Source organism: Chanodichthys erythropterus, chromosome 11, assembly GCF_024489055.1.
Source record: "Chanodichthys erythropterus isolate Z2021 chromosome 11, ASM2448905v1, whole genome shotgun sequence".
Classification (NCBI taxonomy): domain Eukaryota; kingdom Metazoa; phylum Chordata; class Actinopteri; order Cypriniformes; family Xenocyprididae; genus Chanodichthys; species Chanodichthys erythropterus.
This window is the reverse complement of record NC_090231.1, coordinates 15,784,619-15,812,500: the sequence shown is the minus strand read 5'-3', so window position 1 is coordinate 15,812,500 and position 27,882 is coordinate 15,784,619. Positions and strand designations below refer to the sequence as shown.

The 27,882-nt window shown below is 36.0% G+C and overlaps 1 protein-coding gene across 1 annotated transcript in view; it reads left to right on the top strand.

Moving 5' to 3' along the window:
• Positions 1 to 910: 910 nt before the first annotated feature.
• The window catches only part of pcxb (pyruvate carboxylase b), a 343,108-nt gene continuing 316,136 nt past the window's right edge, over positions 911 to 27,882 (top strand). The window contains exons 1-7 of the mRNA XM_067401859.1: positions 911 to 1,161; positions 6,727 to 6,869; positions 13,866 to 14,050; positions 14,685 to 14,850; positions 16,203 to 16,348; positions 17,771 to 17,888; positions 19,643 to 19,794. Coding sequence (XP_067257960.1) covers positions 6,728 to 6,869; positions 13,866 to 14,050; positions 14,685 to 14,850; positions 16,203 to 16,348; positions 17,771 to 17,888; positions 19,643 to 19,794 — 909 coding nt within the window. The 5' untranslated portion in view covers positions 911 to 1,161; position 6,727. The remainder of the gene's footprint in view (positions 1,162 to 6,726; positions 6,870 to 13,865; positions 14,051 to 14,684; positions 14,851 to 16,202; positions 16,349 to 17,770; positions 17,889 to 19,642; positions 19,795 to 27,882) is intronic.

Below are 27,882 nucleotides of genomic sequence, written 5' to 3'. Positions count from 1 at the left end.
CTAAACCTACCCATCACTGGGGTTTAGACAAATCGTATGAATTCATACAAGTGAGGTCATACGAATTAGCCACCTCGTAAAATACGTATGAACTGGTCGTGAGATAGCGTTGCAATGAATGAATGAATGAAGCATTTATATAGCACTTTACAATGGGATCCTCAACTTATTAATCTCAATTTAAAGGATCCTTTGAAGGCAGTCATCGTTTCTTGTCCTTCAGCCAGCCTGGTTTGAAGGATGCATCAAGTGTCTCCTTCGCATTCTCCAATAACCCACAATTATTTGCAAACATTACAATTCACCAAAAAAAAAAATAAAAATAAATAAATAATAATAATAATAATAATAATAATAATTTAAAAAAAAAATAGATAATACAATTTTTTTGAAAAAAAAAAAAAAGAATTAGCAGTATATGGGTGCTTCTCATTCGGAAGGATGTGTCCTAGTAAGGGTGCATCTTGGCTCAAAAAAGAATTAGCAGAAAAATGAATCGGCACTGAGCTTTTCCAATTCCACTATGTAATGCAGTACAGAAAGAATTTTAGCCTAGACAGTCAATCAGTTCAATCACAGGGCCCACAAAACATTGCTGTTTGTTTTCCCCCCATAAAGCATTAAAAACATCTTTTCTCTTGTGTTTGTTTACCTTTCTCTCACTACCCCATAATGCACGGACTATGCAACTCTCAGCAAAACCTTGTTTATCATCATATCTCTCTTCCCCCTCCTCTTCATCCATCCCTCCCTCCCCGTCTCTGTCTTTAAATCCTGCCGCTCTTTACTAGTGGAGACAGAGCGCCTGTGGTTGGCCCGTGTACTCGGGGGTGTGTAAGTATTACGTAAGCATCAGAGGATGAAAACCTGCATCTAGTGAGAGAGAGTGAGAGACAGGTTAAAAGTGAGAGTGAGAGAGACAGAGAGAGATTAACAGGATCAGGCCTCACAGTCTCACAGGCAGTGTGACAGAAGAGCAGTTGTGACTGTGTACATGATTGTGTATACGCCTGAGTGCATGTCACAACACTGCCAATACTCCCCCGTTCTCTGGATCTGCTCATTGTGCCACAGGACTGCGGCAGAACTTTCTGGCCCAATCGATTGTTTACATCTAACACCTACTCTGATTTTGGGCTGAATCTGGACCTGGCTGGACAAGTGAGTACAGCTGTGTATGTTGAGTATTGAGTGTTTTGAGGGAAAATTAATTAGATACTTTTCAGGTCATGTTACAGAGAAAACCCTCCTGTTGCAAACTTTGTTTTGAACTGTGTGTGCAACTGCTACCATATGTCACTATTATTGTTTAAGTGATTGTGCATGTGTTCAGAACATTTCCTGAACATAAGTGTATTCTTTGTCAGATTAATATGTGCTTGTTGTCAGTGAATATTCTTTCATGAGGATTTGGTCATATATACTGTAGGACCAATGACAATTTTAGGGTTGCATAATATATCAGTACAATATCAAATATTGGCTGATACTGGTTGATAATGGATGTTGGTCAGTATTGGATATTTAACTACGCATGCTAATTTTTCAGTCTATTTTATATTTAGATTGTCTTGATCGTCATAAAACACTCATTTAGTTAATCGTTAAAAACACTGTTTAAATCAAATCTCTAAATGAAAATTTAGAGATTTGATTTAAACAGTGTTTTTAAATTTTATTCCATACATTATTTGTAACATTGTGATGCCTAGATTCCCTTGTATCTTATAAAATGACTGACTTTAGTTTTTAATATTTTATATTTAATTTAGCCTATTTATGCAAAATTGGGTAACACTTTTTTTTATAGTGTCCGTTACACGTGTTATGTGTAATAACTATAAATTATGTATAATTACATGCAACTAACCCTAAACCAAACCAAACCCTAACCCTATGGTAAGTACATGTAGTTACTTAAAGGGTTAGTTCACCCAAAAAAGAAAATTCTGTCATTTATTATTTTAAAACACTGCTTCATGAAGCAGTGTTTTGAAATCGGCCATCACTAAATAAGTCGTTATTTTATTTTTATTTTTTTGGTGCACCAAAATATTCTCGTCGCTTTATAATATTAATATTGAACCACTGTACTCACATGAACCGATTTAAATATGTTTTTCGTACCTTTATGAATCTTGAGAGAGGAAATGTCATTGCTCCCTATGCAGGCCTCACTTAGCCATCGGATTTCAACTAAAATATCTTAATTTGTGTTCCGAAGATGAACGAAGGTCTTACAGGTATGGAATGGCATGAGCGCGAGTAATTAATGACAGAATTTTCATTTTTGGGTGAACTAACCCTTTAATATTACTTAGTACTTAAATATATGATTACAGTGTAATAACGACACGTTAAAATAAAGTAACCTTTTATTTTATGTCCATGTTACAGTGTAATTATACATGTAAGTTCTGAGTAATAATAATTAACAATAGTACTTACTATAGGGTTAGGGTTTGGTTTGGTTTAGGTGCATGTAATTATACATAATTTATAGATATTACTCTTGTAACTACATGTAACATATGTAACAATGACACTGTAAAATAAAGTGTTATCAAATAAAGTGTAACCCAAAATTCGATAAAATTAAAATATCAGCCATTTATTGGTTACTGGCCACAACATAAAATACTGGCTTAGTTGAACAAATTTTTTTGTCTGTGTGTGTGTATGCATGTGTATTATTGTTTCAGAGAGGAAGACAGTGGAACACATAAACTGTGTGTTCACTTGAATATTAACAATGAATTTTTTGCACAAGGACTGCATGACCTTTGGTCAGCTGTTTGGTGTGGAACTGTGCAAACGAGATGAGTTGTTCTTGCAGCTTTAAAGATTTATCAGCAGCATAGTCATTCACATAAAAAGACAAATGTTTGCAAAAACAATAGATAGGAGGCTATCCTGTGTGCTTACAAATGATCACACTGGTTGAACAATCAAAACAAAATGCCACTTGTGATAGTATATCTGACTGCATACCTTCTTGACAAGGAATGGTATTGGAGCAGCTAGGCAGATCAATTGTATTTTGTTATCATTAGCTTATTCATCATTCAACTCCAGAGAGGATAAAATACCCTGTACAGAGTTCAATCTGGTGTTGTTTAATAGTTAAATGATTACAAAACACCACAGACAAACAAAAAAAATAGAAGACCGCTAACTTTGAACACTCTGCACGTAAAGCTCATCAATGGAGGATGGGATAGTTTGTACTTGACAGGGAGATAACAGTGCTCACGTACTACACATCCAGAAAGAGTCGTTCACAGTGTCTAAAGGCTCTGCATTGTGTGTTTGATAAATCAAGTTGCATCAAAAAAAAGAAAAAAAGGAATTAAGACAATTAATATTTTCATTACAAATTTCCAAATAACACACTACACATTATGCACTCAGCTGTGTTGAATTTTAAAAGGTTATTTAGTCATTCATCATCAGAGTCTGATAGCCCCTCCACTATTAAAGCTGCTACCATCGAGTGCATGAAGTGTCCAACATTACACACTTTGTTTTTTCAGTTTATTAAGTGCATCATCATCATTTAAAGTCTACTTTTTCTATTTGGAAGTTTCAGTGTGAACAGACCGCTCACACATTTTATACCACAAAACAGCATAGAATAGTGAATAAGTACGCTCAGATTGTAAGTTCATAAAGTTGTGCATTTGTGTTTGTGTTGCTTGAGCTGGTCTCATCTGCCCTAATGGCAGAACATTTGCACTACTCAGAATGTAAAAACACAGAGCATCTATCTACCAGAGCTCTAATGGACAAACAGAGGAGGGAGTGTTACTCAGGTGGAAGAAGAAGTGAACGAATAGACTGAAAAGAGAGCCGTAGAGAGGAACAAAAGGGCCCAAAAAAGCTCTGCTGATGTATGGTTCTATTTAGATTGTGTACGGAGGTGGCTGAGCATGTTGATTTTACCCAGCTTGGCCTTTTAGGGCAGCGTTCAGAGTAATTTAACGCTAACTGAGCAATTTTAGAAGGCACCAATAGGCCGATCATTGTAATTTCCCCTTGTGAAGCCATCGGCCAGTTCATAGGTGTGCCACAGGCATCTGAATTATGGTTTAATATATATATATATATATATATATATATATATATATACAGTCATGTGAAAAATTTAGGACACCGGTTTTCATATCAGGTCATAATAAAAAATCATCTGGTCCTTGGCAGGTCTTAAAATTTGGAAAATAAAACCTCAGATGAACAACAACACATGACATTACACCGTGTCATTATTTATTTAACAAAAACTAGGCCAAAATGGAAAAGCCATTTGTGACAAACTAAGATCACTCTTACTGTTAACATAGGAATTAAGAGGGTAAGTAGCAGTCAGGCTCTGCTAATCAACCTTTGATTAATTGATCATCAGCGAGTGTGATCACCTCTATAAAAGCAGAGGTTTTGGCAGTTTGCTGGTCTGGAGTCTTCAGGCGTGTGTTAATTGGTTAACACAATGACAAGGAGGAAAGACATCAGAAATGATCTTAGAGAAGCAATTATTGCTGCCATCAATCTGAGAAGGATTATACGTCCATTTCCAAACAATTTGAAGTCCTTCATTCTACAGTGAAGAAGATTATTCGCAAGTGGAAGACATTCAAGACAGTTGCCAATCTTCCCAGGAGTGAACGTCCCAGCAAATTAACTCCAAGATCAGACTGTGTAATGCTCAGAGGAATTGCAGACAACCCAAGAACTACACCTCGGACTCTACAGGCCTCAGTTAAAATGATAAATGATAAAGTTCATGACAGTACAACTAGAAAAAGACAGGACAAGTATGGTATGTTTGGAAGGGTTTCCAGAAGAAAGCCTCTTTTATCTAAAAAGAACACAGCTGCACAGCTTAGGTTTGCAAAGTTGTATCTGAACAAACCACAAGACATATATATACATAAGTGCTGACAAGACTAAGTGTTTTATATATATGTGAAGGAAATTTTAAAAATCTAAACCTTTTTCCAATATAAAAACCCTTTGTAACACTTTATTTTATAGTGTCCTTGTTACTTGTTACATGTAATTACAAATTATGCATAATTACATGCATCATAACCCTGACACTTCCGTAAGTATGTGCTTGATTAATGTTATTCACTACGTAACGTATAATTACACTGCAACAAGTAAACTTCAAAATAAAGTGTAACCAAACCTTTTGTGGTATGAAAATGTTCCATGAATATTAAAAGTTATTTGTTGAAATCATAGATGCCAATAAAGAACCTTTATTTTTAAGAGTATTATACAATTTTACTGCACTTGTTGTCACTAATGTATTGGAAAAAAAGAAAAAGAAGTTGTTCATTTGATTTTCCCACACGACCAAAGTTCATGTTGACACAGGAGTCTTGATGAAGGGACACCAAATAGCCCACTAACTCTTGTTCAAAGTTTGTTGTTCAGTTTATGAGCTACAAACCTACTGAATCCTTCAGCCAACCACTGCTGTCTTTGACCTGTGACCTTTAACCTAGAAAGAAAAACAGTCATTTGGAGTTGCTCCCTATTTACTTACAAACATATATCTATGGAGTGCACCTATCAATATGTATCTACTGATGCTTTCTAAGGCTTGCATACTTTTAAACCCCCTCATCCCCCCAGCAATGCATTGCAACCTAGCTTACATATGTAATTAGTACTTGGAGCCAAACAAAGAAAATGCAAACTTGTAAAAATGCAATGCAATGCATTTAAAGGTTGGTGTGCTCTCACTGAATACACAAGTGGGTGAATACAAAAATGGCTTTCAATATTACGTCTGGCATCTGAGATGGTGTAGGTGAGACATAGACAGGAATAGAGTAAAACAGTGAGATAAGTGTTAGCATACCTGGGCGTAATTCATAGTTTGCTTCCCACTGGAACATACACTCCCTAAATACATTTGCACAGACACAATGGAAAAGTTTTCTTAGACCGATCAGAGATGTATCATCATTCAGCATCTTTAATCTAAATTATTTTGAATATCTAAGTAATATATTGAAGGTGACCGTGACATGAGATCATTTTAAATGCCCAATTTTCATTCAAAGCACTATGTTGAAGTCAGATACCCAGTCAAACGCACACACACTGAAACACACAGACACACTCTGAGAGCACATCCAGGCTGTGAATACAGGTAATTGCGAAAATAGCAAACTGCAGACTTTGCCAAGGTAAACTGACCCAATTTTGATCATGTGCATTTCCTTGGTTCAATGTAATATAAAGGGGTAAATGTAGAGAAGACAGTCTTATTACAGAATTACAGTCTTATTCATTAAATTCAAAAGAAAAAATGTTATGTTTTCATTTATAAAAATGGAACATAGTGTGATCTGTTTTCGGTAAAGACCTAAGCAGCTTTGAGAGAGAGAAAACTGTTTAGTTTACAAACACAAGATGGCAGCAGTCCCACACTATAGCAGATTCAGAACAAGAAAGTATAGACTATGTATAGGAGGCTATTCCATCTACATAGCCAGTGGAAACGAAAGACTTTTAAAATACGTAGCGGCTCATAAAGCTTAACTGGACTATAGTTTTAGTGAAGACAGTAAGAGATCAGGAGCCTGTTCTGAAGTGTCATTCTTAGAGATCTTTATTTTTTTCTCCCCCACTGTCTGTAGTTTTAATTCATGATGGATAACTAGAACCAGAGCACTTTGTTCATCTTTGTCTTTTCTGATTGTATTTCTCTAGGATGCTCCTGCATTTGGGAGGGTCCAGGGGGAAGATGGGCATTCTGCTCATCAGAAGAGTGGGTTTGTTTTGTCGTTCTGCCCACTTGTCTCCCCAAAGCCTGGAGTATCGACCAATCAAAAAGGTCATGGTGGCAAACAGAGGTAAGACTTGTAATCCCGAGATTAAATATTTTGCAAACAGTGTTGGAAAAAAACCCAGTGGAAAGTGAGAGTCTGATCCCCGGATTAGTGCTCTGAAAGTCTAAATATACACAGGCCCAGGAGTGCTGCATTTTAAATTAAGTTTCAGCATATTATAAAAATTATTTACTTATTATTTACTCACTCTCTTGTCATTATTTATTCATGCTTGTTTTATTATTTATTCACCTGCTTGTCATTTCAAACCTGTATACTAATGCATATATATATATATATATATATATATATATATATATATATATATATATATATATATATATATATATATATATATATATATATATATATATATATAAATATATGAGTTTTCATTAAACTCACAAACTCCCTGCCGTTCAATCACGAACCCCAGTCTGAAAAACCCTGAAGTAATGTAATATTTAATGCACTTTATGTTGGTGATAAAGAATGGAATATATTTTCTTTAACTTTGTATTTTAATATCAAAATGGTACAAGATTATCCTGTTCAAATCAATGTGATAAATGAGTTAGCTCAAAGTTAATCTATAAGTGAGCCATTCTACCAAATTGGTAACATTTGCTTGTTGAAACTCTTCAAAATGAAACTTTATTTTTCATATTTTTTCAACACTGAATCTAATACTACACATATTTAACTATGTGTATTGGTCAATCTCAGGCAACTTTATTTAATTTTTTACAAGGTTTCAAAGCAGAAGATGGATGCATGTTTTCTCAGTCCTGTTACCAAAACTCATGTGCCATTTAAAAAGCATGTTTAAAAGCATGTCAATTAATTCCTTTGTATTCACCTCAAGAAAATGTTCATTTTAAAGAAATAGTTGGTTATTTGTTTAAATAATTGATATTTGTGACAAAAACAAATCACTTTATATGAAGGCAAGGTGTATTTTAATAAAAACCGCAAAAAAAAATTCCATTTAAAATATATATTTTTTTAAATATAATTTCATTTATTTAACAATTGTATAAATGATGGACCAAACAAAACTGATAAAAACAGTGGTTTAACTTAAAATATAAAATAAAATACTTAAATATATTTGGTAACAGGAATGAGCACTTTGTTACAGGAATGAACACTGGGTAACAGGAATGAGTGTCCATATGTGTTTGCATGTGTGCAAGAAAGAGAGTGTGTACATGGCTGTGTGTGCATGTGTGTGAGTGAGATTTCTGTGTTGAAGGGATGTTCTGTGTGCTAGTAGTACATCACAGTGAAGGAGGTGAAAAGAGAAAGAAGGAGAGAGAGAAGAAGAGAGAGAGAGGGAGATAGAGGGAAGGAAAGACAAAAAGAGGGGAAAAGAAAGGTTTGCGGATGTGTTTCACTCCTTCACTTGCAGCATGCCATGAATGGGTGTTTCTGGCAACTGCATAGTATAGGTTCTCTCCATCTTTCACAAAAGATAAGAAAGACAAAGACAAAAGGATTTTCATGTCGTGGTGGACTGGCTCCCTGCAAGTATGCCATTCACACTGTAAAACTAATCCTAAAAGTCTACAATTTAAGTAATTTAAATTGTAAAACTCATGATACAGGTGAATAGTATTATATCAACTAATATTCACATTATTAAATCAACAAAACAGAGGACTCTACTCACTCCTGTTACTCTTAACTCACTCCTGTTATGAGTAACAACACTGAAAGTAACAGGATTGAGTTTTTAAGCAAAAAACTATCAAATACATGACATATGGCCACATTGAGCACATGCTAATAGCACGAGGACACTAAGCAAATACTAGTGACTTACCTAAAGTTAATATTTTTAAAATAAACAAATAACATCTAAGCAATAATTTAGGTAACAGGACAGTACGTTGAGATTGTCCTTTTCATCAAAAATTTCATTTTTTCCAATTTCATCAAATATACAGAAATTAAAATGAGAGGACTTATTTTTGGTCTTCTCATGGCCTGCAGAAGATCCAGATGATGCAACTTCCTGTTGAAAATGTGCCTTGTGGCATGTTCCAAGTTTTTTAGAAGGGGCAATGAGTGAGGGTAACAGGACTGGGTGAAAACCTGGGGACACGACTAAAATGTGTATTTTATATAATATATTATGAATTTCTCATGAAATTTCTTTTTGTTTAGCATAGATGGTATATGGAGTAACACAACAATGCATAAAAAAAAAAAAAAAAAAGATTTCTGATAGCTTTTAATGATTATTCATGATAAAGATTATATTACCTTAAATGTGTAATGTATTACATTAGTAACTACAATTTTTGTCATGTAATTTTCTATTTTCCTATTTATTTGTTGTCGCTTTTTGTTTGTTTTTATTAACGCGAATGACAGGCGGCAGTAGGTAGGCCTTTAGAGTCCGGAAATGTGACGTCAGCAGCAAAGTGCATTCTGGGACTTTAGGTCACTGACAGCACTGTAGAGACTGGGAAATAGTGGAGGTAGATGTTAAAATTTATATTATACAGTTAAAAACATATTAGAATGGTGAATGCTGGCTGTGTTATTAACTATCTGCATATACTGACCAGTGTGGAAAACGGGTGTGAAATGGAGCGCCCTTTTGTCCCATTTTCGGGACATTCTAAAACGCTTAATGTGGCTTAATGTAAGTAAACATCATACTAATAAACCATACTATGTACAGAAAAGCTGTTGAGCCCAGAATTTGAATGCAATGCATTTAATTTCATGTTAAACATTTTCCTCTCATAGAAACTATGTACAGCAAAGAGCCCAGAATATGAACAAAACGTGTCTTATTACACATTAAGTTTTCATCCATATAAAACCGTTATAAAGAAAGTGCTTAATGTCGCTTAATGTAGCCTAAGTGATATTAAAAGATCAAATTTTGCACACACTAATTTTTCTTTATAGTATGCTTTATTAGTGTTTACTAAGTTTGGTCTTTAATGTCACTGTCCATTAAGCATCTTTATGGGAGGAAAATGCTTGTGTGTAATTAAATGTGTTGCGTTCATATTCTGGGCTCATCTGCTTTTCTGTAAATAGTATGCTTTATTAGTTTGGTGTTTACTAAGTTTTGTTTGTTAATAGCACTGTCTTAGTAAATTACGCTACATTAAAGGGTTAGTTCACCCAAAAATGAAAATTCTGTCATTTATTACTCACCCTCATGCCGTTCCACATCCGTAGGACCTTCGTTAATCTTCGGAACACAAATTAAGATATTTTAGTTGAAATCCGATGGCTCCGTGAGGCCTCCATAGGGGGCAATGACACTTCCTCTCTCAAGATCCATAAAGGTACTAAAAACATATTTAAATCGGTTCATGTGAGTACAGTGGTTCAATATTAATATTATAAAGCGACGAGAATATTTTTGGTGTGGCAAAAAAAACCAAAATAACGACTTATTTAGTGATGGCCGATTTCAGAACACTGCGTCAGGAAGATTCGGAGCACAAATAAATCAGTGTATCTTACGGTCTTACGTATTTTGTTTTCTTTATTACATTCAAGCACAATAAGAGAACTCAAATCGGTTCCTGGTGCCCTGTGTGTGTTTGTGTGTGTGTGCTCGTGCATGCGTTATCACGCTTTGTGTTTACAATCTCAGGTGCGTTCAAGTCACTTTAGTCGGAGCAAGATGGCAGTGTACATTTTCTTAATTAACTACACAAAAAATACAGCAAGGTGTTTGAAATCTACTTCTAGAAAATGAAGAATGTGCATCAGGTGTGTTTTGCTTTTTATTGTTTTTAATTAATTTATGAAGCCACTGCAAACTTTATCGTTACGTATTAACGTTATATCATTATATTACAATACTATTATATTTTGTGCAGGGAATTAGCTTATTTTGTCAAAAACGCAAACGGGGCACCTCATATTAGGGGTCATTTTAATTAAATTCTGCTACATCATGCAGTGAAAGCATGCAATCATGATATAGGTGTCTATCTTGCAACCCGCTAATATATATCAAATTGGATTACATTGTGTTTTGTACACCATTTTCAATTTTTTTTTTTTTCACTCAATTTAAAATCTTCTAATATAGTGCAAATGAACTATATTGTGCTTTTTGTTGTTTTGTCTTTTGTGAAAATGAGAGATGTGTGCTCATTTTCAGGTGAGCTAAGGATGTAAAGTAATGAAAAGTCCTTCAAGACACAGGACAATATTGATACCAGAATAAATATATTTCAATATAGAAAAACATATATAATATATCAATGACAGAGTTTATCCATATTCATATTTTTCTGTATTTTCAGCTTCAGAATCATGAAATATATTTATTCTGGTATCAATATTGTCCTGTGTCTTGAAGTATGACAAGACTAAATAATATAATATCACATCGCGGGTTCAGTATCATGATATATCAATCGAATCGTTACTTGAGGGTATCATTAATTTACATCCTTAGCTCACCTGAAAATGAGCACACATCTCTCATTTTCATAAAAGACAAAACAACAAAAAGCACAATATAGTTCATTTGCAAGTTTTGGAGACAGGCAAGAGTGACCCCCCCCCATAAAAAAAAAAAAAAAATTCGCCACCTTCTCTGGGCCAGCATCTTGTAACCTGGCCTCAGGGTGAATGAGATGATGCTTATTAGTTGCCTTTTACCTGACATATTTGAAAGACAGATGCAATGATTAATGCATACACAGTGGTCCGGGGGCATCCCCCCCGGAAAATTTTGTACATTTTAAATTTAAATGCATGAATCTAGTGCATTCTAAGAGCAAAATTAAGTGACTAGATCAATGAAAAATTTGTTCTCTTGTAAACAATTTTGTGCTCTAAAAGTAATTTATTTATTGCTGATGGTTGGGCACATTAGTCATGTACACAACATATAGTAGGCTAAATGAGAGTTCGTAAGTGGTCAAACATGTAGAGTACACATTTAAACCATTAAAAATATGTAGCAAAAGAGGTTACCTTTGTTGAATTAATTTATTTGTGGGAGCCTGTGACTGTATTTGTGGAACTAATGGTCACTCTTTGATTTGTTAACCAATCCAGAATGCACTAAACACACCACTTCATTATTGAAAATAACAAATGAATAAAAATATATAATCATAAGCTGACCAATAAATAAATAAGTAAACTAGGTGAGTATATAATTCAGCTGATTATCTGATTATCTAGCAGCAGTCAAGTTGTCATTGTTTGTGTCAAACAAGTTGTGAATTTGTTGTAACATTAAAACAGGAGATCATGACTTACTCTGTGCTCACAGTGATGCTCAGAGCTCCAGTGGTTCACTCTGTGGGTGAACGAGGATGATGGTGAACAATTCCAGGACATGCTTTTTTTTCATTGGTTGTTGCGTCAAATCTTACCCAGATACAATAGTGCTATTTTCTGATTGGCTGATAAGTGGCAGGTTCGAGACGCGCTTGATTCCTTCCCGGTTCCAGAGAGAGCGGCGCGGCCAGATACATTTTGGGCGCTGCGGCATATTAAATATATGATAAATAGTTTTTTCTGCGTGAGAAATACAATGTGTGGCGGGAGTGCGTGACAAAAGACCGAAATGAGTGACTGTCACGCTCAATGCGTGACACTTGAGACAGAGCCCTGTATATTTAAAGTAATGTAACGTTAGGCCACTTTTTACTGGTAACACAAGACATAGGCATTATCAGGACTCACAAATGACCCCCCATTGCATTATTATACATTATATTCAACATTTTATATAGTAGTTCATAGTGCTGGGTAAACCATATCGATTTCTCGATTTGAATCGATTCTCATTTTTACGAACGGATATCGATTCTTCAATCTCAAGAATCGATTAGTCTAGTCTGTTTTCAGTTGATGAATGAACAGAATATGTAGCGCCTCCCATTCAATCAATCGCAATAATCTTTGTGCTTTGTTACTTTTGATCAGAGCCATCTGCTTTTGATATGAAGCAAAGTCTCAGATTTCAAATGGCATCCATCTTATTATGAGATTAAAAAAATACCGTTTTGGCGCTGTTTAATGTGACGTGACAGATCGCTTTAGTGCCTCAGTTAAAGAGAAGCGGCAGCACGGAGCGCATGTGAACATCCTCTCCTCCGCTTTAATACCAGTTACAGCGCGAAATAAACATGACTAAACATCTGAAGGTATGTTAAAATATACAGTACAACTTACCGAAATCCGTATCGTGTCTCGTGTAATAGCTCAATCAGTGTTTCAACCTCGGAAAGACGTCAGTAAAACAGCTTGTACACAATGTCACGTAACGTCACATTTACCTCAGAAAATCATATTCAGTGACCATAAACTCGTTAGTCAGCTAGAAAAGTGTACTCTAGAAAGCAACATTATGATAAATATAGCTATGCACGTTACATATTCATTATAGTGTTCTTTAATATTTAATGCACGTTTGAATAAATCAGTTATGACAGCCACTATTTAAAAAAAAACAAAAACAAAAAAGAATTGGAGTAGAAATGTGATTATGTAATTCTAAACTTTATTTATTATAATAAACATAATTGAGTGTAATTTAAGTGTTTGTAAATAAATTAATGTAACCTTCAATATTATTATAGAAATACCAACTGACTCCCATGTGTAGTTTACAGCATTAGTTGAGAGATGTTTTGGATGTGATATACTACATCCAAAATAATCGATATTGAATCAAATCGCAAGCATGTGAATAGGAATCGAATCAAATTGTGAAAATTATGTCAATACCCAGCCCTAGTAGTTCAATGTAGAACTAACACTAATAAAAGTAATTTTCATTTTGGGTGAGCTACATATACATAATACATATTGTCACTATCCACTATACATATTGTGTCATTTTTTTATTGCGATATATTGTGACATGATATATCGTTACATCCCTAATCACTATTATCCACTAACCACAGTTTACATTTCACAAATTGAATCACATTTAAAAACAAAACAAAACAAAGCAAAAAATAAATAAAAAATCCCTTGTTTTACAATTGTTTCTCTTTCTCCCTTCAGGTGAAATAGCTATCCGTGTGTTTCGGGCATGCACAGAGCTCGGTATCCGGACGGTAGCTGTATATTCAGAGCAGGACACGGGCCAGATGCATAGGCAGAAGGCAGATGAGGCTTACCTCATTGGCAGAGGCCTGTCCCCCGTTGCAGCCTATCTCCATATCCCTGACATAATCAAAGTGGCTAAGGTTAGACAGTTAAATATCTATCTGTCAGACTGTGATTCACCTCCTCTGTCACTCTCTGAATGACGGCCTGTCTGCATTGTGCAATAAACGCATCTCTTCCAGTGCTTAGTATTCACATCAGCACTTCACTATATGGTGCTCAAATAGATCTATTCCTGTTTTTTGGAGTGGTGTCAGAGATGCCAGCCAGATTCAGATCCTTTGGCGAACTCTCTCATTATGCCACAGGCAGCTCATCTCTCAAACCAGCAGCTTAGCCACCACAACAATACACTAATAATGCATAAACACAAAGCAACACACACACACAACACCACACCATATTAAAACCGAACAAGCAGCCAACATCATCGTCTCTAACCTCAGCAGACGGCCTCAGAATAATTAGTCTTTCTCCAATGCAATTACCATGTTGCACACAGTCAGCCAACAGAGAGAGAGGGGCCTTTCAAATTCTCTCTGATTGGGATTTTAATGAAATTAGTATTTTCCAGAATCAGAATAATTAGGCCTGACTTCTGTGCCACATACACGTCCCTGGCTAATGTTTTTTAATTCTGCTCTCATTTCTCTCTCTGTCTTTCTATTTCTCATCCTATGTGTATTTTTCTGCCTGTGCTTCTCTCCCTCTCAGGAAAATAATGTGGATGCGATCCACCCCGGTTATGGCTTTTTATCAGAGCGTGCAGACTTTGCCCAAGCCTGTGCTGAAGCCGGGGTGAGATTCATTGGACCTTCCCCAGAGGTTGTGCGCAAGATGGGGGATAAAGTGGAAGCCCGTGCCCTGGCCATTCAAGCAGGTACCTGATAAACTCTACCCCTGAGATCTCTTTCCACATGTAAACAGCATAGATATGAATACATAGATTATGCATTCGCTGCTCCAGACACGTCAATGCGTCCACCATCTTGGAACAGTCAACATGACGCTGTTCCTCACTCATACTAACAAATCGACACATTTTCATCAAAAATGCCACAGCATTATGCAGCCTATTATTGTAATAACCCTCAGGCTCTAATTTCCAGATGAAATTTGACAACTTTTCACAGGTGACAATGTGAAAGGTTATGAATTTGCAGGCCAGAGTTCACTTTTGAATGCTACGAAATTTGCACGAGCTTGCTTTTTTTGTCTCCCTTCCGTTTCCATGTGTATGAATGGAAGTTAATGAAATGAAAAGTGTGTATAATATCATATAATAATGTAATATCATGGCTGTTATTGTGTCTGTAGAAATTTTGCATGCTCTAAGTCTAGTGTGACCCTGATATAAGACAGTCTTGTCATCATCGCCTCTACTGGTGGATCAATGTAACTGGCAGAAAGAGTCACTGAATAATCCCCCCTACCAATCCATCCACAGAGACGCAGAGCCATGACAGCAGTTTCCGACTAGCAGTACAAAGTACAGCTTATTGATTCAGGGATTTATTGATTCATTCTTCTGACGCCTATCCTTTTTTATGTCCCATCTATTTACATTCACTTCAGACATAACCAGCTGTGCTTACATGCTGTGTCAGCATGATAAAAGCTTGTTTATATTAGTAAAAAGAACACCCCAATGAACATGACATTATTTTACATGTCCTTGTTCTTGAAAAATCAATAAAACCTATAGAAAATGCAATCAATTATTCAATGGAGAGCAGATTGTCTTGATATTTAATTCAAATGCCTACAAAATTCAAGATATGATTGCAAAATCATATGTAATGTATGAAATCTTGTTTTTATATTATAGCCTGTAACATATGATATAATAAGCCATATCACTAGAACAAGAGAGCTGTTTTCAAGAATATGGTCTGGTCTTGGTCTCAACTGCTTAAAGTCTCTGTTTTTTCTCGCTCTCAGCACACACTGGTCTTGGTCTTAACTTGGTCTCGGATTAGGTGGTTTTTGCTACTAGTACACTAGTAGCTGGTGTGCTTTACATACTTAACCATATTTTGGGGACATATCTGTTCCCAGAAGTGAGCAAAATCTGACCAAACCTCCTTTTGTGGACAATCAGTCAAAATGTTTTAACTTTATTAAAGTTTTATAACTAGCTGTATATATATATAAAAAACAATATAAGTCTATGCAATGACCCATTTAAATAGCTAAGTAAATGTGTGTGTGTTTATGTGTGTGTGTATGAAGGTGTTCCAGTTGTTCCTGGAACAGATGCTCCCATCTCATCTCTTCAAGAGGCTCTGGAGTTTGCCAAAACTTATGACTTTCCCATCATCTTTAAAGCTGCATATGGAGGAGGAGGCCGTGGGATGAGGGTGGTCAGAGATTATGAGGTGTGTGTAGCTTTTGGCCCGTGAAGGCGTAAAAAATAAATGACTAGGGAATCAGAAAACCATCATATGTCACTGTGATGATAACAGGCCAGCAACTGAATATACAGAGTGCCACAACGCCATAGCGTTTACACTTATTACTTATTGCTATCTCTACAAACTAAACTGGAATAGGGAAAAGTAATTTAAAATTTAACAAATTGCACACATCATTTTTTCATTCTAGGGCTCAATAACATTCATGCTAGATCAACAAAATCACTTTTTCCCTTTTAAAAAACACAACCTGACATCATGACCAGTCCCCTGCTCCTCTTAGTCAGATAATTGCAATGTTTTTCAAGGCTAGCCCGCTAAACCATGTCAATCACGTCTGTTAATGGGCCTCATTTTCTGCTCATGGGTATATAGCATTTTTTTTTTTGTTTTATGCCAGTGGCTACTGTCTTTTACGACTGCATTCAATTGTGTTACTCTACGATAAATGCTTAATGTCCTCCACTTGACATGTGGACATGCACATGTGACAGTTACTACACCAGGGTAATACTATATCACACTGACACTGATAGCTCTACATAGTCCATTTGCTGTATTTATTGCCTATATTTATTGTCACTTGTAAAAAAGTGTTTAGTGTTTATTGCCTATTTCTACAAGGCTCTGTGAGACAAGTTGACAAGCTTTGTCTTGTTAACATTTTGCACCATGGTTTCTGAAGACACATCAGTTCATGTCTTCAACTACTTCACAGAAAAGAATTGAAAGTATATCAAGCTCAACCTTTCATGAATACAATCGAGTGCTCACCAAATGACATTAGGGTGTGTGTGGTCTCTGTTCGATTAACAATAGCAATCATTACTATTTGTTCTCTACTATTCAGAATTTCCTTTCAGTTTATCAGATATGCACTCGAAATGACCCTTTGCATTCTTTAATTTTAAAACTGTGCCTGGCTTTAATTGTTACATTATATTATGTTAAATATCAAAGGTTTTGGGTCAGTTAATGAAACTAATACTTTTATTCAGCAAGGATGCATTAAATTGATTGAAAGTAACAGTAAAGATTTACAAAGCACTTTTGAACTTTTCCAACTGTTTCCAGCTTTGATAAAAAGAAATGTTTCTTAATCACCAAATCAGTAACTTAGAATGATTTCTGAAGGATCATGTGACACAGAAGATTGGAGTAATGATGCTTTGTCATCACAAGAATAAATTACATTTTTAAAATATATTCAAATTGAAAGCATTTAAATACATTCAAATACATGCAGCCTTGGTGAGCAAAAGAACAAAAACATCTTACTGACCCCAAATTTTTGAACGGTATATACATGATGTGTACATATGATGATTATTTTGGTCATTGTTTTTTTTTTTTAATTATTGTACTAAACTTTGACTAATTTGGCAGGAGCTAGAGGAGAACTATCAGAGAGCGTATTCAGAGGCTCTGGCGGCATTCGGTAATGGTGCTCTGTTTGTTGAGAAGTTCCTCGAGAAACCACGACACATTGAAGTACAAATTCTTGGTGAGTATATTAATCCAGGTGTGTATTTTGTATTTTGTGTTTGTGTATATTTGTGTTAACAAATGAAACAGAGTGGGATAATATAAGAATTTGTCTGCAAGTCCCTAGGCCGTGTGCACATATTTGCTTACTATGATCTGTTAGCTTCTCTCTGGTGTATTTCAGCCATTATAGCTGAGTATTTTGGCTCATTAGACGTGATTTGCTCGTCTGGAACAGAGCTCATAGTCGATAACATACAGCTGGAATTGAATTGGGCTTGTTAACAGAGAATGGCTCTGAGTGTGTCCAGGGAACACCAACAACATGCTCTCTTTCTCCCTTTCTCTCACTCTCAGATAAACTGTTTTTATGACTGTCTTCTTGTCCTCCACTGTGAATGTCATACCAAAAAACAAATAGACAAAGATCTGAGATACAAAGGAATTAACTTTAAATTAAAGGAGAGTATCAACAAAATACAACGCATTCACTAAAAGATGATATTGTTGTTAAATCTTGGTCATGTTTGTGTGATGTCACTTCCTGGCTTTTGATAGCTAAAGGGATATTACGAAAGACAAAGTGAATGAAAAGTTCAGTTGAGGACACATGAAAGACCTACAGTATGATATATTTATCAAGTAAAACAATGCGCACGAGAAAACATATTGGTTTGAGAAAGGAATTGAGAAAAGTATTCCATTTTCCATTGCAATTTTTTTTAAAAATGTGACATTACAATAATGACAACATCTGCTCAAACCAAGGCCATAACCATGTCTTGACCAATGCTCCCCCCCCTTTTTTTTCTGTGCCTGAGTATTGGTCTTTTTACTTAAAGGAATTAAACAATTAAAGGATTAAAAGGGATAGTTCACCCAATAATGAAAATGTACTGTTAATTTACTCACCCTCAGGCCATCCTTGATGTAGGTGACTTTTTTTTTTCTTCAGTAGAACAGTAAAGAAGAAACTGTGGTCCTTGGTGATTCATAGAAAGGAAGTCAATAGTTTTTTTTTTAATCTCAAAGTGAAATTAACAGCAAATTTTCATTTTGGGGTGAACTATACCTATAATAGAATAAAGAAAAATAATAAGATTGGTTGTATGTCTAATTGTAGTTATGAAGTAATCAATTTAAACTATTTGCAAAGACAATTTTAAAATATGGACACATTCACACTTATTTGTATGTCTAAAATGTCAAAAACGCTAAACATTTCTTGTTTCATCACATTCAGTTATGAATTATATGAATCATGTAAATGATATTATAGTTTCAATTGAAAACAGCAAAATTTCATAAAGTTAATGTTTCACATTTCTATCGTAACATAGCTGCCAAATTCTAAATGTTTAGCTAATTATAGCACTTACCATGCTTACTTCCACCGTTAAAACTAAAGCACTGAAATTTGCACTTGGCCTGCCTATTTTGATTTGATTGGCCGTCTCAATTATGGTTGACATTGACGAGCGCTGTTGGGTGGGGGGCTTGTCCTTCTCAATGCCTTCAGTTAAGGCCCAGGCTCAAAGCAAAGAACCAAAGTAGCTGATTTAGTTGATTTTCGTTGTAGATATTATCTTAAAATAAGAAAATATTTAATTTATTATATTCAGATGATAAATTATTATATTCCATGCAGGGCCATGGAAGTGTTCTGCATTGTGGGAGTAACCCATTTAAGAATTAAACTCAAAACTTTATCTTCACATCTCTCTCTCACATCTCCCTTCTCTCAGTATTTATTCTTTCTGCTTTCACTCATAGGTGATAAATATGGAAACGTAATTCATCTTTATGAGAGGGATTGCTCTATCCAAAGGAGACATCAGAAGGTGGTAGAGATCGCTCCTGCTGCCCAGCTCGACTCTCACCTCAGAGACAGATTGACCTCAGATGCAGTCAACCTGGCCAAACAGGTAGAGTACTGAAATCAAATGATTGACATGTGTACAACCTGCGACCACAGCTTTCACACATACTGTACATTTCTCTTAGCATCATATTTAGCATGTCCTTCATGAACTTTCCTCTATACACTGCAAGTCAATCAACTCAAGGTTATAATACCTTCTCTCATTTCATTATCCTTGGTCTCTCTCTCTCTCTCTCTCACACACACACACACACACACACACACACACACACACACACACACACACACACACACACACACACACACACACACACACACACACACACACACACACACATGTTTGTTTTTGTGAATTGTGGGGACTTTCCATAGACTTCAATGCATTTTACACTGAACAAACTGTACATTCTATCCCCCTACCCTGCCCCTACCCCTAAACCTAACCCTCACAGGAAACTGTGCAAACTTTTACTTTTTCACAAAAACTCATTCTATATGATTTATAAACCCATTTACATTGTGGGGACCGCTGGCTGGTCCCCACGATGTAGGTGAACTCAGGTTTATATTACATCATGGGGACATTTGGTCCCCACAATGTAATATAAACAAAAGCACACACACACACACACACACACACACACACACACACACACACACACACACACACACACACACACACACACACACACACACACACACACACACACACACACACACACACACACACCCTCAAGGCATGTGCACTCAGACCCAGTGCTCTATGTGTTTACTGAATGAATACCTTATGTTAGTTCTTAGTGCTGCTCTGTCAAAAGAATCAGTCACAGAGGAAGGTAAGTTTTATTTATAGATGTGTTTAGAAGAGGCTGATAAATGGGGATTGAAGCGATCAATGAGTTATTGGTAGTAAAGTCTCAGTGGTGTCTGTCATTATGAAGATATGTGTTGCACTGCCTACATCATTTCTCTTTCATATTTTCTCTTTATCTCTTATTCTATTTTACCTCTTTTTCTTTCTGTAGATGATTAGTAATAAAGTTTGTTTTGAAAACTACATTTGACTGATTATTTATGGTCTGATTGTAAATCAGGCATTTTGCTTAGTTTTTAACCATATATATGGCATCCAACTATATGAGAAAAATAAACCAACTATATGAGAAAAAAATACATACATAAAGATAATTAGAATGATAACAGAAATATATGGATGACCAAAATGGCAACATTTTTGTTGAATTCAAATGTAACAGTTTCATTGCAGACGGTAAAATTAGCAGCATAATACCGCATGACATTTGAGATGGCATAGATGAAAATGACAAGAATGACAGAGTTTAGCAAGATAAAGAGATATAATGCAGTGAGACACTTAAGTTGAGTGTTTTGATGCCAGAACATTCCAGTGGAAAATCAGTAGTCTGACATTTCACTTTTCAGGAAGAGAAAAAAGAATAAAGAGGAGAGGGAAACCCTCCTAGTGCATGCTGGGAAAGTGTAGAGATTAATCTGTGTTGATCTGCTCGCTCTGTCAAAATTGAGTGCAAGCTTACACACACACACACACACACACACACACTTTTAGATATCTCCTCTGACCTTAGAGTTAGTGACAGAAGGATTACGGATTTGGAGAGATAGACTCGCCACCCAGTGATTACAAGGTGTGTACGTGAGCACGGTTACCAATTCCCATCTGTTGATAAACCACGTGCTGTCAGTTTTGATAAGTCACTTGCCCCTGTAGGAGTCAAATTTGTATGTTTCATCCTTTGAAATGATATTAGTGATGCTGGCAGCAGCAGAGAAAAGGTGAAGAGAGAGAGGGAAAGAGCGACCATCCACGCAACAGAGTGAGAGCAAGAGATGACAGATAAGGATGGAGAGACAGGATAAATCAATATTGGGCAGGTGCAGCAGACAGGATGAGTTTATTGTTCTATTTTTTGGCTTGATGAAACCTGGCAAGCCGTTGCTTGTCTGCAGTCCCTATTGTTTTGTTGTACATATTGTAATGTAGGTACATTTACAACAGGTGGCAGTATTTCATTCATTTCAGGCCACCAAGTGTTCCTCTGGATTGTTCAGAAAACTGAAAAACTGTCCACCTTATATGACCTTGTAATTACTTTTTGTATTTGTGTTCTCCATAGCTAAGTAAGCAAGATCTCATTTAGACAGCGAGCTAACAACACAAGCTAATTAAATGTGTAGTGCGTCTACTGAAACCTTTCCACAATTAATATTTCACTGTTTTCATTCATTATCTGCGCAAGGTTATAGGCATGTGCTAGTTTAATAAGCATACTGTGCTCCTACAGAAGTTAAACAGGTGTTTAAGGGCTTTATTGGGTGATCACATGATTGCTGATATGAAAGCATCTTGAATACTTTTGATAGTAGCACCACTGGATAGAAAAAAGAGTAAAATTAAATTTACTTAGATTACAAGTGAGACTGAAAGCAGAGGTGAGACACAATTGGAAAAAAAGACAATACAATAGTAGCATTTGCAGGAGTTTGTAAACAGGTTTTGTTGCTGGTTCATAAGAACTACAGGCACATGACAGCTCTTAAATGGATATTTGTTAGCTCAGCTTCTTTCTTTATTCAGGGGCAAGTCTTATTCTGTGTATTGTATTGTATTAGATGCACTTTGGTTGTGCATGTTATACTGTTACCATGCAGTTCTTTATTTTGTATTTCTTCATCTTTTCCATATTCCCGTGTTCTTGTTTATGCATAGAGACCAATAAAGCTGTGTTTAGATCCTAAAACCTAAAGACTGCATTGGCTCTCCATCTTCCTCTTTATACACTCCTCTCCCTCACACCCTGTGAAATACAGAGACATAATTGCCCAATTTCACGGTTTTGTGTTACAGATTTCAGTCGTTAAAGGGATAGTTCACCCAAAAATTACGATTCTATCATCGTTTAGTCACCCTCATGTTAAGGGCCTAAAACTTTTTTCATACCGGCCATGAAACAGTTTTTGCAAAAACAGGCAGTTCTGACACCACTGTTTTAGATAACAGTGGAAATTCACAATTATATTTTACAATTTCGAATACCACAGCTAAAAGTACTAGCCTAACTAATATAAATTTAAAATATTATTAAAGGGGTGGTTACGTGTTTTTTTTCTAGGCTTGATTGTGTTTATGGGGTGCGGTTAATACTTAATACTTTTGTTAATACTTTGATTAATAGTCTTAATACTTTGTTTAAAAAAAAACAACAAAAAAACACGACATCCTTGTGTTGTTTGACTGCTTGCTTCAGTGGAAATGTAAATAATGGCGTCTATATGGGCATATCAAATTGAGCCCGAGTCAGACCCAGGTAGCAGTAATGAAGAGGGTCAAGTATTTCCATTTGTATTTGTGTCAAAGTGTTTAAATATGCTGTCACTTGTAAATGTTACTGCTGTTTGTTGGCTTTCAATATACAAATATACATTAAAACTTTACTGTAGCTGAATACATTACTGAGTAGTAGCATTTTTGTAAAGGTATTGTTTAATTTATAGCATGAACAACTGTTTGTGAACATAGAAGTTTGTTGTTGTTTGTTGGAGAAGTATGCAATAGAATTTAGCTAACTGGCTAGAACGCATTGGTCTTGATGCAACCAAAAAATAGCAACATAATACATTTAAAAGACATGTACAAACAATAAAACATACTTACAGTTTGGGGCCCATAAACAGCAGCTTCTGCTTTTAAAGTGGGAACTGCTTCATCACACGTGTAGATTCTGGAAGCTGTCTTCAGCGCCGCATCCAGTGTAGACAAGTTCACTGATTATAATGAGTTCTATTCCACTTTGTTTTGTGTTCCCGGGGGCAGGGTTTATGTTAATTGCAGGGTTTATGATGTCACCAACCCAGGAAAAAGCTTGTTGTAGTCCAAATCGGTCATTTTTGTAGGCATTAAACTGCCATAACTTTAAAAGGCAATATCTCCGTTTGCATTGAACTTTCAGTACTGTAACTTTGCTGATACTCTTTATGCTCAAGCAGCAACATTACACACTAAATAAAGTTAAAGGGGACCTATTATGCCCCATTTTACAAGATGTAAAATAAGTCTCTGGTGTCCACAGAGTGTGTATGTGAAGTTTTAGCTTGAAATACCTCACAGATAATTTTTTATAGCATGTTAAAATTGCCACTTTTAGTGGATGAGCAAAAACAAGCCGTTTTAGTGTGGTCCCTTTAAATGCAAATGAGCTGCTGCACTCGGCCTAAGAGGGCAGAGCTTCAAGAGCTCGTTCTCTCTGTCAGGAGTCAGTCAGGACGCATAATAATGTCAGAAACTGTGAATATATGAACGAATGATGGCCAAAACTATACAGATGAGTTTTATGACATTTATTGTACTTAACAGAAAAGATGAAGCGTCCATTTTCACTCTAGAAAATCACTGTAAGAGCTTAATAAAACACTGCAAGTGTGCATTAAAATATTATCCATAAACTCTCTCTCTTTCCCTTGTATTATAATCACCAACAAATATTGCGAATAACACAGAAACACTCGTTACAACTAACAGTAAACAAATATATAAAGACCTTATGCCTTTTCGGGTGGTGCTTAAACTGGTAAACTGGTACATTTTATATCTGTAAATAAACTCAGATGAACTGTAATAAAGTGCCCTCACCTTCATTACTGCTGTATCCATAATAGGTCCCCTTTAAAAATGTGAAAATGCAATGAACCACCCCTTTAATCTTTTGCGACGATTCAGTGCTGAGCCTTCATCTGTCCCGAGCTTCGTTCATGTTTGTTCACATTCATGCATTGTTAGATATTCATAAAAATGTTACCAGCCAACTGGCGAGTGACACAGTTTCATATACTCGCCAACATCAATTTCTACTCACACAATTTTTTTAATTTTAGGCCTTGCTCATGTTGTTTCAACCCTGCAGGACTGACTTTCTTCTGTAGAACTCTAACAAAGATATTTTGAAGAATGTCCAAACCACACTGGATTGTTGACATTCATTGACATTTATAGTATTGAAGAGAATTTTATTTTATTTATTTTTTAAATATCTTTGTAGCAAGGTTTAATGTTTAGGGAAGAAGGGGTCGGGAACTGGCGAACATTCAACATAACTCTTTAATTATGAAATAAATAATAAAAAAAAAAAAACTTGACTCGAGGCAGATGTGTCGTGCAGGTGACGCTTACTAGCACTTGCTCAGTTCCCACGGCTCTCAGCCCTGCCCTGATTGCCACAATATTCTGTTGGAATTTTAAGTCAGAGCAACCAAAGACTGATTTAGACCAGTGATTGTATTCTAAAAATGTCTAAATACTGTATTGGTTGATAAATCAGTCTGTTGCTAGTCCTGTGCCAGTTTTTATACACCTGTGCAGAGAGGTTTGTTGGTCCCACGTTGCTTTGATGATTTCAGGAATTCCTGTTTCTGGATGGAATAATCCACTAAGACAAGGTTGAACTCATGACCCTGGATTTAGGTAGAAGCCCCATTATTTCAAAATCTCTATTGTTGGCAGTCTTAGTAGTTTTTTTTTTTTTTTTTTTTTTTTTTTACTCACAAAACCCCCAAAATCCCACAACTAATGCACTTGCCTTGCCAGTAGAATTGATCTGTAGAGCTGTTGGTGGTAAAGCACTCTAGCTTCTTTACAGTCTCTGTTTTGGATTAAAGCCAAACCAGCAGCTTTCTTTATTATTCTGGCCTACATGACATGAAATATAGGCCATTTATGATAATGTCATAGTAATTTGGTAATAAATTATACTCGCCCTCTTGGTCGGTCTTCTTTGCTGAGAGTGCTGGTTGAGCATGAGTGTGTTTTTTGTCTGTGGAAAAAGCTGCTTTCTTATCTATTACTGAGCCAGTAACAGCTGATGGAATCCAGGCTGGTCTGATCCTAATAGGAATAGCACTAGATGCTGAGCCATTCTCTCGGCTGTTTCTCTCCTGTGTAATCATTAGCCCTCACCTGAGTAGCTTCGCAAGCTCTAGCACCTTGACAAGTTGGTAGGTATTCTGGGGGTCTTGGAGGCTAAAGACATGCTGTTCTTGACATGACTGAGAATGGAAGTCTGACACCTTTTCTGTCACCTGGCAAAAGGAAAGACATGTATTAGGCCTAAATAATCCCTCCGTTGTTACTCACCAGACTGAGATGTCAGTAGGGATCGACTAGCCAGATGAAGCACTGGATCTTTTCCAGTTGAAGTGGCAGACAAATCTATATATTTTATTTATTTATATATTTTATACACTGCCATTAAAATGTTTGGAGTCAGTTAAGCTTTTCAAAGAATTTTCTTATGCTCACCAAGGCTGCATTTATTTGATAAAAAAATTAGAAAAAAGGAAATATTGTGAAATATTATTACAATTAAAATAACTGTTTACTACTTTAAGATCATTTAAAATGTGATTTATTCCCTAATAAATCACATTTTATTCACATCAAATATATATGTGTGTATATATATATATATATATATATATATATATATATATATATATATATATATATATATATATATATATAATTATTATCAATGTTGAAAACAGCTTCTTAATATTTTTGTGGAATTTTTTTCCCCCTGGATTCTTTGATAAATAAAAAGTTGATGAGATCAGCATTTATGCAAGATGTGCTGGAAACATTCCTCCAGAGATTTTGGTCCATATTGCAGATTTGTCAGCTGCACATCCATGATGCGAATTTCCCGTTCCACCAGATCCCAGAGGTGCACTATTGCATTGAGATCTGGTGACTGTGAGGCCATTTGAGTAAAGTGAACTCATTGTCGTGCTCAAGAAACCAATTTGAGATGATTTGAGCTTTGTGACGTGGTGCATTATCCTGCTGGAAGTAGCCATCAGAAGATGGGTCCAGTGTGGACATATAGGGATAGACATTGTCAGCAACAATACTCAGGTAGACTGTGGCTTTTAAATTATGCTAAATTGGTACTAAGGGGCCCAAACTATGCCAAACCATTACACCAACACCACCAGCCTGAACCGTTGATACAAGCCAGGATGCTTTTTCATGTTGTTTGCACCAAATTCTAACCCTACCATCTGAATGTCACAGCTGAAATTGAGACTCATCAGACCAAGCAAAGTTTTTCCAATCTTCTATTGTCCATTTTTGGTGTGAATTGTAGCCTCAGTATCCTGTTCTTAGCTGACAAGAGTGGCACCCTGTGTGGTCTTCTGCTACTGTAGCCCACCTGCTTCAAGGTTTGACGTGTTCAGAGATGCTCTTCTGCATAGCTCAGTTTTAACAAGTGGTTATTTGAGTTGCTTTTCATTGACTTCATTATAAGACTCTATTTTTCTGGTAATGAGGGCTTCATCCTTTCAACTGCTAATTCTATCACTGTCCATGGTTCTGAAATGCATTCATTTAAAACACTATATACATTTGTCTTGTGATCTTCTGAGTAAGCAACAGTGGATAGTTAATTCTCAAGCATTCTGAGTGGACAGTTTACTTTGTTACAGAACTTTAATAAATTGCAGCAACAGCAATTTAAAAAGAACTTGTGGACATTAATCTTGAAACTCTGTTCATTTTACACTCTGTAACTAAAGTAAATGGGGCTAGACTGAGAAAGAAAGTGAGGATATAGTAAAAAGAAATAGATCTTCTGGACAGGATGAAAGAAGCGAATGAATAAAGGAGTAAACACAGGTAGGGGTGGAAAGAGCAGTGAGGAGACAGTACTGTACTGTGAAGGACGTTCCCTTGGTTGCAAAATAAACACATTTTCTGACATCAATGCACACACACAGGCCTGAGGCTCCCACGGTATACCATGTGGAGTTGTGCTCTGCTGTCGATGGCCATGAGCTGGTGAATTGATTTATTACTTCTGGCTGCTGTTGTTGACATGGCTGAAATCTAAATGGCTACAGCCGGCTGGCAATGTAAGCACTTTAAAGGGCACCGTAAGTCATTTATCCTCGCTCTCACACAGCTTTATTTTATTTTCAATACAGTTTCCATCTGACAGTCTTGTGGTCTGTGGTCAAAAAGATTGTATGAGAATCTCTTTGTGTTTGGAAGAAAAGGGTCATTGTCCCTTCCCTTTGCTCCGTTCACTCCATACATTCA